This window comes from Anabas testudineus, chromosome 8 (assembly GCF_900324465.2).
Source record: "Anabas testudineus chromosome 8, fAnaTes1.2, whole genome shotgun sequence".
Classification (NCBI taxonomy): Eukaryota; Metazoa; Chordata; class Actinopteri; order Anabantiformes; family Anabantidae; genus Anabas; species Anabas testudineus.
The window spans coordinates 5,625,906-5,639,168 of NC_046617.1; the positions used below are offsets into that span (position 1 = coordinate 5,625,906).

Consider the following 13,263-nt stretch of genomic DNA (forward strand, 5'->3'; position numbering starts at 1 on the left):
GGACAAACATGGAGACGTGAGGAAGTGAAGTGTCTCACAGACACGGTGTCTGACGACTCTGCAGGCGATGTAACGTAATAAACAATAATCAACGGGATGACCAACCTGTGTTAATATTCATTGTGAAATCATCTCCTGTCACACTCGCCCCGAGTAGTCCATAACACTTGACCTTCCTCCTGTATTTGCTTTTTCTGTTAAATAATTAATCATCAATAAGACGAACTCCGAGTGTTATATTTGTTTTCTCTGTCTTTTAGGAACTGTATGCTAGAGGCCATGTTAAGAGCACAGCTTCTTCAGTGAGGGCACACTTAAACAGAATAGATGATTGGACTGATAAATACTCTCAAAGTGCCAAGCAGGTCATTAGATTTTGAGCCACCATTATTCAGTCATTGTATCAGGAACTCAATAATCATGAAAATATGTTTCAAACTTAAATATATCCGAGCTTGGGCCCAGGTTGATGTCATACTATAGTTTACTAAGTTTACAATGAAAGCAAAGGTGTTGGGAAACAATTGACAGCGCAGAACCAATCAGCGCTAAAATATTGCTGTATGTCAGCCAGCTACTATTAATTTCCCTTTGTTTTTCAGACACATCTCTCTTTGTAATGGTTCATTCATTACCTCCAATGGGTTTTACAGATTTATGGTTTGAGTTGGCTTGAGCTTAGACTGCACTTTGCCAAGAAGACAGCTGGTAATACTTGAATATATAGACACCTAGGCATCATCATTATTAAGTTTTTTTTCTTGCCAGATAACCCAACTGTCAATGTGTATAGGTTGAAATAATAGACGACTCTTCCTGCATCTGAACTTCCTCTGTTTTCTAATCCAATACTTCAGACATACTGTAGGAAGCCGCAGTGTATTTGTTGCAGATTTTGGGAAACAAATCACTTAATTTTCATCACAACATGCCATTTTATAGCATGGAGGACTAAGATTTTGAGCATCGCCTGGTATCCGTTAGTCTCTTAAAAAAACAGTGTAGTTAATACACCTTTTTGCTACAGACAGAACAGGTGTTGTGCAAAGGGGGAAGTCGGTGAAGAGTCTCAGTCGTCCAGGTGAAGTTATTTGGAAGTTGAGTCATAGCAACTGGCTTCCCCCTTGTTATCTAGTGAAACGTTGAGAAGGAATTCCATGTGCAAAGAGGAATGTTATTGATTTTGCATGTCAGCTGTTTCTTGTTGTTTTTGCTAAAAAAATATTCATTCATAAGATACCATGGTGCTCCAATCCACGTTTGATGTGAGGTCAAGGTCCCTCTTTGAAACCCTGCAGGGCGCTCGTCAGATGAAAAAGCACAGTGCTGCCTCCAGATCACATGCCACTCAAACTGTGCAGTCAGACCTGAGCATGTGCGAGAAAGGAGATAGAGGGAAGAAATGGATGAGGGCAATACATTTGCAGGTGTGGAGGAGGAGAAGTGAGGGGAACTGATGGAATTGAGGCTACAGTAGCTGAGCTACTGTCACTGATTGAAGCTCTTGATAAAGAAAGTATCTGATAGGCAATCAGGGCTGTGGCCTGAAAGGATTTGAAAGTTTTGTTGGACTGTGGATTGGTCCACATGTTCATCTGCTCAGGTAGCTTTGAGAGGACTCATGGGAGCGCATGGGGAATGATGCAACTCTACTGGCATTTCAGAGTTACAGTACAGGTCAGAGCAAAATCACAATCGGAGAAACCCAGTTTTCAAAACTGTTTCAGCACTAATGATAGCCACAGCATACATAAAGGCAACCTCAAGAAACATCTAAAACTTTAATAAATTACAGTCTCAGTTGATTTAAAAATTAGAAGTATCATAACAGTAGTCCATATGCTATTTGCTTACAAGCTCTGACATTTTTGTCATCATTGCTGGTGGCTGACATTTTTCTGTTATTGCCTTGGTTTCTCTCTATTCTCCTACTTTTATTATTGTATAGTAAAGGAAGTCTCAGTCACAGCCTGCTTTTTTGTTGGGATTTTTGTAAGCTGTTGATTGTTGAGCTAGTTAAACAATTAAAAATATTCACTACTTTACAATTCTTTTCTTTTCTACAGGGCGTGTTCACTCTTCTGTTGGGACCTTTTACCTTCTTCAATGCTCAGAAGACAAAATATCTTCAGATTCTCACCTCACTAATGCGTTGGATTGGTAAGAATAAACATAAATAGTTCTTCATTATTCAGTGTATGAGTTATGCTGACCGTCTTTTTGTCCTGTGAGCTTTTCCCTTTTCCTTCAGCAATGCCATTCTCCTTTTTCTCTACACATACATATTTCCATTTTCTACTGTGTCTTCCACAATTTCATCGTGCTCCCCCCGTTTTGACTGTGTGGCTGCTTTGCTTAGGTCCGTCCATCATGGTTTGATCCTGCTCTCTGTCCCATCTCCTCTCATTCCTCAGCCTGACAGGCTTGACAGTCCGTCCCAAGCTTGATTGGACCGTCACTCACAGGGTGACAGACGAAAATAAACCGCCGGCCCTGGGCCTGCTGTTAAAATCACAACATCACAGTCATGGCGCTCCCACCGCCCCCGCACAGCCATGTGTTAGCTCGCATAAACAACACACAAACGGGAACATCCACACACTGTCTGGCTGGCTAAATAACACAGGGGTTTTAGCTGCACCTTTCACTCCTCCTGGTCTGTCTGTAATTGATTGGTTGTGCCACATTGGCAGAGCTCAGAGCTCAGCATGCAGGTTAATGATTTGAAATAGCTCCAGTAGTAGCTCATGCCAATAATGGAAAACTTTACCAAAACATTAGAATTCCAGCTCTGGAATGTTTTTAAAATTAATTATTGATTCATTCCTGCTAATAATTTAATTAATTAAACAACACCCAATCCGGCCTAATAGTGCAGTGAAGACATGGCCTAAATATTCTATTTTGACCAATGTCATTTATCCTTTAATTTAGTTTTTCTTTGCTATGCAGAGAACCAAGTACATTTTCTGTTGTGTGCATTTTACCTTATTTATGGATTGTTTGTTGGAGCATTTCTGGAAGAGCTGCTTCTCGAGGATAAAATAATCTATCATACTGTTAAGACATGGATTGTTTAAGACTTCTTTGTTTAGTTTGGTATTTAGTGTGACTTTGTACGAAATGGTTAGAATATCCTACAATGTTTTCCTCTTTACATGTGAAGCACAAATTGTGCATTTAAATAATTTGTCATTTAAATATTAAGCAATCACAGGTACACAGGTATTTTAGAGCAGCTTCGAACATGCAGATATCTGATTGAGTTTAGAAATAACCAACTAGTCTAAAGTTAACGTTAGATCCTCTTATATTTCCCTCGATATATTTTTAAATTTGAGCTGATCACTCTGGGAGAGAGTGCTAACTCTTGTATGAATATCACTTCAAATGCTTTTTATGTAGTATACTCCATTTAGTTTAATAAAGGTTGTGTCCATGGGCCTCCTAACCATTACTCACCACTCTCTGGATACACCTGCAGTCACCTGTGCTACCTTGTGTGGGGACATTGTGTGCTCATGGTATATCAGGGTTAGCAGGTGGCTGGAGCATTGGGGCCCCACCTCTGGCCCTCAGCTTTGACCTTGTCACAGTTGTTGTTACTCAACTGCAGTCACCTTCTTGTCTAGTGAGCCCTGCTTTTTACACCAAACATGAGCGATGGTGTAACCACCTGCTGCTGTGCTGCCTGTAACATGCTGTGATTTTCAATGGTGTAGCTATTAACTTAGGTCAGTGTGACACCTTGTGTACAACCCAGAAGTCCTGATAGCAGTCATTTTACTTTTTTTTCCATTCATGGCACTTAATTGGTACAAAATGAAAATAGCAAGTAGCACAACGGGGATTGCTTGGGCTCTGTTTGTATGTAAAATATGATTTATTATATATAAAATCTTAAAAACTAAACACAAAGCAAAGGAAGGTGTGAAATTTGTCAGTGCATCTACCAGACAGCCAATTGCATATTTTTCACCTTGGTCACACTGAAGTGAGTTGATAATGTTAATAAGCAGATAAAGTGAATCACGCAGAACGGCCAGATTAAATCGGAAAAGTTTGCCGTAATTATGATATGTGTTGTACTTTAGTAGTTTGTAAAAAAAAAAGTTTACTTTCTGCATCTCTTCAAGATTATATTTGAGTATAAACAAAAATTTAATAGGCAAATAAATTTAGCTTTATTGCATCTTTAGAGTTGCATCTTGAGTGTGATTTACTGAATATTTATGTGAAATGCAGTAGACTGCACCAAGAATAAAAAATGAAAAGACGCAGCTTCAGTGGTCCATGGCTCTCACCATCCATCTAGTGTTCTTAGTTTACTACAGCATTGTCTAAGGAGCTAGGAAAGTGCCCACAGGGATACTCACAGCTGCCCAGTGCCATTTTGAAGGGGTGATGGAGGGAGACATTGTTTTTGAAGGTCAGTGAGACTCTGGTGGTTGTTTGACTGGAAAGTTCAGTTTGTCCAGAGCACGCGGCTCACAGGGGGGCGGTGAAATATGAGCAACTCTTAATGAACCGTACAACAGAACCACAGTTCAGAGGTCCTGAAAAATTACATTAAGTGGGGGAAAAAGCCGGGCTTTAAAACATCATTCCTTTTCTGTCTCTCTCTGTGTGACACCCCTGTTGTCAGCCAAGGACTAAAACATCAGGCTTTTTTTTCTCCTTTTTTTCTTTTTCTGCGTGAAAAAAAACTCAACGCAATGACATCCAGGTTTTTTACTCACCCTGTCCTCCTTCCCTGCTTAGTATTGATGTTTGTTTGCGTAATGAGACGTTTGACTTTCTACTGAAATGACTTCCTGGGTGATTAGAGGAAACGTCTGGTGGGTGTCTGCTTTGGTCGAAGAACATGATTAATTGGATCTATGCCCACTAACAAGTATAGTGTACTTAAAAACTGTTGTTAAGTGTTTCTTTCTACATTTGACTTCTAACCAAAACTAAAACATTTAGACATGAGGCTTGTTTAAATAATAACTCTTTTGGTTGCACATGACTGACAACATTTCGACCAGACAGGGTTCCTATAGGTCATCAAAATGTGTTGATTTGATCTATTAACCTAATCAGCATATATGCTTAGTGTACAAAACAACACAAGATCAGAGTACAAGCAGATAATGAGTTATTCATGTTTTCTATTATTAAGATTTAAGTTCTTTGGATTGTTCCACAGACAAGTTGCATCCACTTCTTATCTTTATATAATATGTAAATTTCCAGAGCTCCGGCTGAGTAAGCGGACTAATTGATGTTTTTGTGAGGCTGTTCAGAGTTTGGCTGGTTCATCGCTGTGACCCTGAGCTGCAGTATGAGGTGCTAAACAGTAGGCCAACTGCTGTGCTGCTCTGTGCTGTGTTTACTGATAGCCGTATCTGAGATCACACAATTTGTTATGAGGCGAGGCAACCACTTATCACCCAGACACTCACCAGGCAGAGCAGCAGCAACCCGCTTGCTCTTGTCCTGATAGGTTTCAAATGACAGCCTTCTAGAGCAAAAGCCTTCATTATTAATAGTTACTGCAGTGAATATCAAAAAGCTCTCAAGGAGTGTTTGCCTTAATTAATTATTTGATTTGATGATTTTTAAATTGGCGGTTGAGATGAAATGATGAGAAAATAGTAGCATCTTTAGAAACTTCAAATACATTAAAATACAGTGTTCTTATTGTTTAAAATGCTCCTATATTTGAAATATTAAAACACAACAGAGATGTCCTCGACCTTCACACTTTCATCAAGGAGTTGCTCATGTTTAAAAGTCCGACTCTTTTTTTTTTTTCTCCCTCCCAGAAGTGAGAGCTCCCACTTTGCAGGTTTCTCTGGCTCTGTCGCATGAGATTGATCACCTCTCACCTTCTACAATTTTCTGCTCATTAATTGAGCCCTGGGATATCTTCTCTACTATATCCTTCCCCATACGCAGTTGATGACTCCTTGGAGCATTGAGAGTGTCAGCCAGCCTGGGCTTAACAGCAACAGTCTTGTTTGCTACCGGAGAGAATACAGCTGTAAGAGCCTCCTCTCGAGGGTTGTTAAGTTGAGGCATCCCTCACAAGGTCATTGCGAACCCCATCCATGTGTATAAATCACAGGCCGCAAGATGGACAGGCGCTAGTTATGTGGGTGTGATATGTGGCTGTTTGACACCTCCTCAATTTACTCAGCCCCTGTTGGTGAGTGTCAAATGTTGTAGAGAGTATTGGCAGTGCTGGCATATCAATTTAAAAGTGTATGTAATCACCATATTCTGACAGATATTTGCAGAGGTAAACAGCTCATCCCATGTGACTGAATGAGTTCTGTGGAGAATCTTTGGACAGATATTGTAGGAGGGTTGTGACTGGATTCTAGTAGTTTAGGTGACATAGACATGCTGGAGATGAGACTTGATCAGGAAGTCAACAGCTTCTCTTGAATGGGTTTTTTTTTTTTTTCTGAGGAGGTCCATAAATCAGAACAAGTCAGAGAAAGTAACAGCTCAAAGAGTAACCACCTTACATTGGTTCCTGATTTTTATATGGTTTCTATTGGTCAGTGAATAATGCATACATATGTGACTAACCACATTCTTTATCTGTGCAGATAAAGAAGTGGACTACAGTAGATTTTATTGGTCCTTCAAAGCAGTCAGCGCAATCAAAACTATCGTGTTCTTATTTTATGGCTGCATACTGCTTCAACTCTTAAGATTCTAGGTGCAAGGAGTGCAATAAAATTGTCACAGGCATATGTGATTTGCCCACCTCATGTAGCATGATGCAGCTGAGAGTCGGTGACAAATGAGCACATTATAAAAAGCTTCGTTTTAGGGGCTTTGTTCTCGCTCCTTCCTACCATTTGATTGGCTTTCAATTTCTTTGAAAAATAACTGGTTAGTTCCTGAGACTTAAGTAAGACAAATGAGTCCTGCATCAAATTACCATAAAACCTTGTGAATTGTGGACTGAATAATAAGATTTTATGCTTCAGATTTTGCGATTTATAGGGATTTGGAATATTATTTAGTTATTAACCTTAATTTACATTTAACTGGGAGCTTACCAGTACAACCGGCCATGCTGTCTTTTGCAGCATCTTAATCTTGGCTGAGCTTGCAAAAAGGTGCTTTAAGTAATAGAGTATTTCCCAGCCACCCTGAGGCACTTTTAATTAAAAACCCCGTGCTCCTTTCCTTCCTGTGCAGTCTGTGAAGGCTGGTGTCAAGGAGGAAAGAAGTTACTTTCCTCTTGTCCTGCACCTTTTCCTCCCCTGTGTACAGTTAGACAGGTGTCTGTGCTCACTGTTTTCACAACCTCTTATAGACAGAAGGGTAGGGGGTAGATGAGGGTTTGAAGGAGAAAGGAAAAAAGAGCAAATAGGGCAGATGGTTTGTAGTGGTGGCTCTTACACACAAGAAAGATGTTTTTTTGGAAGTAGAGAGTAATGTAGAAAGAGAATAGTAGAACAAGTGCATCCAACCCAAGAGAATACAGTAGACTTTGTTCTTTATGAGTTTGAAAGTCATATCTGATATCATACAGTATGAGAGGTCTTAATGGGTCCATAACCCTGAACCCCATGTGAGGTTTTGGGTCTTCAGAACCAAGTGGACCCGTGAAGACCTCTGTAAAGTTTATTAATATTTTTTTTTGGGGGGGGTCCTTTCTCGTCCTGACATACTGATTAGTAATGGATTGACAGATAATTTACAACTATTGATAATCAGTTTGTCAATAATGTCAAATAATCTCTGGTCTCTCGAATGCAAAGATTTGCCACTTTTCTTTGTCATGTGTAAAATTAAATTGAAGTGCTTTATGCTTTGGACTGTTGATCTGGGAAAAGCAAATAAAAAAACATTATCAAGGTTTCGAGAGCCGAGACTTTTTACTATTTTTAACATTTTACAGACTAGAACATTAATTGGTTAATCAAGACCAACACAGTCAAATAGTCTGTGTGCTCATCCATTTTCCGCTGCTGTGTTGCCAACCTTTTGACCCTACAGTATAGGGAAGGTTGAGGTCTGTGTAGGGAGGATTGCAACCCTTCCCAGAGTCAGAGATTACATTGGACGGAGGCCAAAGCATTAAACATTAAACACTTGTGCAGGTTTACAGACCTTGGCCACTGATGTGTGTTAGTGTCTACACTCAGTAGGTGTGTGGAAAGTGTGAAATGAAGGTTAGGATATAGCTGTATCCTCTGTTCAGCAGCATCGCCTCATGTTGTCTTCATCTGAGCCAAACTGTGCGGCTATAAAAAAAACTTCATATACCAGCAGGTGGTGTTAGTCTGTATTTGATCTAGGACTGCAGATACACAAAACTAAACAAAACAGCACTTGACACCTTTTTCTCACTATTTTCACACTGTAGTACTCATTACAGATGGTTTACAGTTGCTTATAATCGAGATGTTTGATAAGAAGTTATAAATGGCACTGGGGTCCAGTTCTCTTCTCATTCAGTGATTTTCTAATGAATGACCGACCAATCAGTCAGTGGTCTTTCAACATGCTGAATCAGCTAGAAAAACCGCTGATGGGCAATCTAGCTAGTGCCAACTGTGCCGACACACCATAAAAACCAACACGACAGACACTCACTGACAGCAGACTGGTCGCTTTCCGCCTCATAGAGACATTAATATCTTTTTCTCCTTATAGGGTCTTTTTATTACGTGTGTGAAAATTATTCTAGCAAGCACAGTATGTTTTTTTAGACATCCACATTTACACTAAAAAATAAAACAATGTGACACCTGCTAAATGTTCGTACAGCAAATCTGTACGTCATAGCATAGTATGGTGAGTGATACTGCAGACTCAACTGGTCAAATCTCCACGCATCCTGCTTCCAATAGACACTAACACATTAATCAGTTGACACTTTCCTACTACAAAAAGTAGTAACTGTATAATAACTGTTACGACTGTTTTTCCTGATCCTCCACATAAACTTGCATTCGTAATTAACCTTTCACCTCTGTCCTGAAAGCCTTTGTAGCTGATCATGACTTCTCCTTCCCTTTGTACCTTTCGTGGTCTGTCTCTGATAATTGGAATTAATTTTATCCTCCTGACATGCATTAAAGTGCCACCGCAAGAGCACACAGTAGCTGATTAATTAAGTTCCCACCTTGTACACTTCCCCTTCACCCTGGGAACACTCTTCTAGGATCTGTAGTATTTGCCTTTCTGTGTATTCCCACCAAAGGCAGCAGGGGACTCACTTTCATTACTGTATTACACCCAGCGTGTGAAAGTGTAAAACAGAATCATTTTCTACGTGTATGCGTGGCGGGTTATCGTCTGAGTGGCACTTCATAAATGTCACCCTGCGTTTAAAGGACAGCTTCATGATAAACGTTGAGGTGCTGGCTTCTGGGATTGCATGGTTATGACACCTTACTGGTGCCACTGGTTCATTGTTATTGGGGGTTGGCTCACTTGTCTCTTTCAGTCATGTTCATACCAGTTGCCAGAGAGGCTCCTCTAAAAATCAGCTGCAATGTGAAGAGCAGGTGCCTTCTCTAGCTTCACCTGGCTTCAATGATTTATCGAGCCATAAAACATTCACTTGTTAGTTTTTAAAGCTGATCTTCCTGAGAGACAGTTCCACACTGGGACATTAAACGTTTTCCGTATGGGTTATTAATGAACACAGGAAAATGCCCAGGTTCATTAATTGCCCAGTCCAGCCCTGGCAACACAAATCATGTGAGAAAGAATTATTATTTGATCAGCAGTAGTATTTTTATTGCACTTCTACAGAGGTATACATAGCACATTTATTTTCTTCTGATAAGCAATGCATAAATTACTCTTTTAAAAATGCATTTATTTATTTTACGTTGAAAAATAAAGAAAGAAATAGAACATTTTCATTTCTAATTTGGCTCATGGTTACAGTGCAGCTTTGCCTTGTTGGTATCCATGAATAGTAGAGCCTTAGGGAAAGCAACGGAACATGATGAGGAGATAGTATAAATGTGCATGCAGATTGCATTATGCTCCTCTGGTCACACTCCTCATTGACCAGTGGGTAGATAACACTACTATACTATAACATATCACTACATCATCCTCGGTCCAGCAGCAGGGCAACTGGCACATGCAAAGTCTTGGGTACAGTTTTCTAAATTATATTGTTATTGTGTGTTAAAAAAAACTAAAACTAATAAAACTCTGTTGTGTTTTTACAGCTTTCATCATGATGATCATTCTGTCTCTGATCCGCATTGGCAAAGGCGCCGGTGAGGGCCATCCACCTATCGCATCCTTGAAGGGGGTCCCCAATCTGTTTGGGGTGTGTGTCTACTCCTTCATGTGCCAACACTCCCTGCCCTCTCTGGTGACGCCCATCTCTAACAAGAAACGCGTCGGCACCCTGGTGTTCGCGGACTACGTCCTGATCCTGGGCTTCTACGTGCTCCTCTCATTCACCGCCATCTTCTGCTTCAACAGCTCACTGCTCCACGACATGTACACCCTGAACTTCACAGACAACTGCAATGTTTTAGATATTCCCGTCCTTCGCTACTTCTTGGGCCTGTTCCCCGTTTTCACCATCAGCACCAACTTCCCAATCATTGCTGTCACACTTCGCAACAACTGGAAGACCCTGTTCCACCGGGACGGAGGCACCTATCCGTGGGTGGTGGACCGCGTTGTGTTTCCCCTCATTACTCTAGTGCCCCCGATCGTGGTGGCCTTCTGCACTCACAACCTGGAGTCACTGGTTGGCATTACAGGGGCCTATGCCGGCACAGGGATCCAGTATGTTGTGCCAGCCTTCCTCGTTTTTTACGCTAGACGCCACCTGGAGCCTGTGATGGGCAGAGACGCCATCAACAAGCACCAGTCTCCTTTCCGCCACGCCTTCTGGGTGTGGTTTGTTTTGTTGTGGGCCACTTTCTGCCTCATGTTTGTGACAGCCAACATCATCCTGACTGACACCAAGAAATGAGAATTCACCGTTCAATGAACTTTCTAGAAAATAATCTATTTGTTTGGCCAGTTTCTTTTGTACACGAGGCCTTACTTGCTGCTGGTTGGACAGTGTGCCTTTGTATGGGACTTTAGTTGTATAAATGAAAAGTAATTCAGAGTAAATTATCCATTTAAAAGGGACCAAATGTCAGGTGTTTATGTTCCAAGAAAGCTGGAACAGTGCATGACAATAACAAAAGGGAATTTATTAAAAGGAATCTTTTTTGTCAACAGAAGCTGATAGTCTGAAGTCTTCATGAGATTTTGCACTCACACCACTTTCTAAAAAATATCCAAATGTTTCAGTACGCTTTAATCTAACTTTAAACATGTGAAGTGTTGCAGCGTTTAAATTACATGATGTTGGGATGCTTGACAGATGTCTTTTTCTGATTCCCAGTCGCACCAGAAAGAATTGAAGGAAATGCTTTTCATTCAAACCCCGATCTATGGAACAGACGTTGCAGTGTTGAACGATCCACTGGACTTTCAAGGTCCAACTGTCCCATAAAAATGTAACAAAAAATTAAAGGAGCAGAGTAGTGAGGAGAGAAAGGGCCAGTCCACCTCTAGACTCGTCTCCTGTTGTAAAACTGTTTGACATCTACTCAGCTTAATAATGAATTCGGACCAGGAACCAGCAGAAGAAGAAAAACGAACACATCAGGGGTGATCGTTCTTTTACGGTTGACGTGTGGTGTCCATTTCTCAGTCGTGGCTGCCTCCGATCTCCTTGTCCCCCTTTGTGAACAGCAGAGCTCTATCTACTGACAGATATTCCTCCAGGAAGAGAGCCATCTCTGTTTATCACCAGACACCCGTGCCTGTAGTTCACACGCGGGGCATGTCCCTCATTTTTTACTGCTCAGCATCCATTCACAACTCTGTCAGCCTCATACTGTATCCATCACACAGTCCAACACCTGACAGGATAATAGTGATTCAGTTCTGGCTGTCGAGAACTCATCAGTGGCTGTAAGTGAAGGGTCCTGCTGAGCCAGCTGTGACTCTGCTGTGGTTTAGTCTTTTCTTTGGGAGAAAAATAGCTGCTGAAAACAAACGAATGTCTTTGAGTTATGTAGGTAGGGTAACAAAAACACTATAACTTGGTTGTTACCACGCCTACACACGTTTTTCTCTCATTGATAGTTCAGTTGACTAATGTCTGAAGCCCTCCCCTATTGCTATTCAGTACTTGTTAGAAAACAACCACACTTTTCTGCTTTTTGCTATGTCACCATTTTCTCATGCTTACAGGAAAACTAAATTAACCCCCAGTTAGTTTGATTTTCATTCTCTGATTTTCTGATGATATTTTTTTTTTGTACTCTTCACCTGAAGTGAAACATTTGAATCAAAAGCACAAACACTTTAACCTTGGATTAATATTTATAATTTCATCTGGAGACAAACACATGACTTGTGTGTGTGTGTGTGTGTGTGTGAGTGAATGATTAGATTTTGAATAAGTGACGTGTGGTTCTGATGACTCTTGTTTGGAGAGTGAAATGTGCCTTTCTTGTTTTTTTTATCTTATCGACTCCTGTTTTTTTCTCATCTTTTATCTTTTGAAAAGCAGCTTGTCAGACTGCATGTAAGCCATCTCATTCAAGTGACAATCAGCCTTCCACAAATCCACTCTAGTCCTTTCTTGTCTTCTCTTTAGGATCTTTTTGGATTTTGTTACATGGGTTTTCTTTACGTTCACAGTAGTTCTGAGATATTCTTCATTGTCTCGTTTTATTTTCATCCACGTTTCTGTATTTGTTTACAATAATTTAACCAGCCTGTGATTCACCGGTTTATATGGACATTTACTGCTTTAAAGGATGTTCTGTTTGATTTTTATGATTCACAAAGGAAATAAAAACTTTATGTTCATCTGAACTCCCCCTGGCCTTTAATTATTAATACAAATAAGATTTTCCTTTTTGACCAAACTCAACCAAGAAGAAGTTATTTTTGTGCCTCGGTGCAACAGAGAAACAGTTTGGACTGCACATAGACCTCACTGCATCTCCATCCAGCTCCTTAATCTCTATGTGTGAACGCCCCTTAGGGGTGATCTGTGACACCCAGCGTCAGTGTTTGACCTCACTAATGCTCTCATTGCTGAATGTGAGCAAATCTGTGCAGCCAGTGTTAGAACACTTGTCCACTCATTTTATTAATTAATTATATTAATGGCAACAGTTTTAGAAGAAGATATTCAATATGCATATTCTGGGGTTCTCAGTCATCCTAATAATCCAAATCCATTTCTTCTTTGGA

General features: G+C 40.4%; 1 protein-coding gene across 2 annotated transcripts in view; it reads left to right on the forward strand.

Annotated features, from left to right (window-relative positions):
- tmem104 (transmembrane protein 104) overlaps positions 1 to 12,879 on the forward strand; it is a 42,450-nt gene extending 29,571 nt beyond the window's left edge. For both annotated transcript variants that reach the window (XM_026354141.1, XM_026354150.1), the window contains exons 9-10: positions 2,067 to 2,160; positions 10,206 to 12,879. In XM_026354141.1, coding sequence (XP_026209926.1) covers positions 2,067 to 2,160; positions 10,206 to 10,969 — 858 coding nt within the window. In that variant the 3' untranslated portion in view covers positions 10,970 to 12,879. The remainder of the gene's footprint in view (positions 1 to 2,066; positions 2,161 to 10,205) is intronic.
- The last annotated feature ends 384 nt before the right edge of the window (positions 12,880 to 13,263 follow it).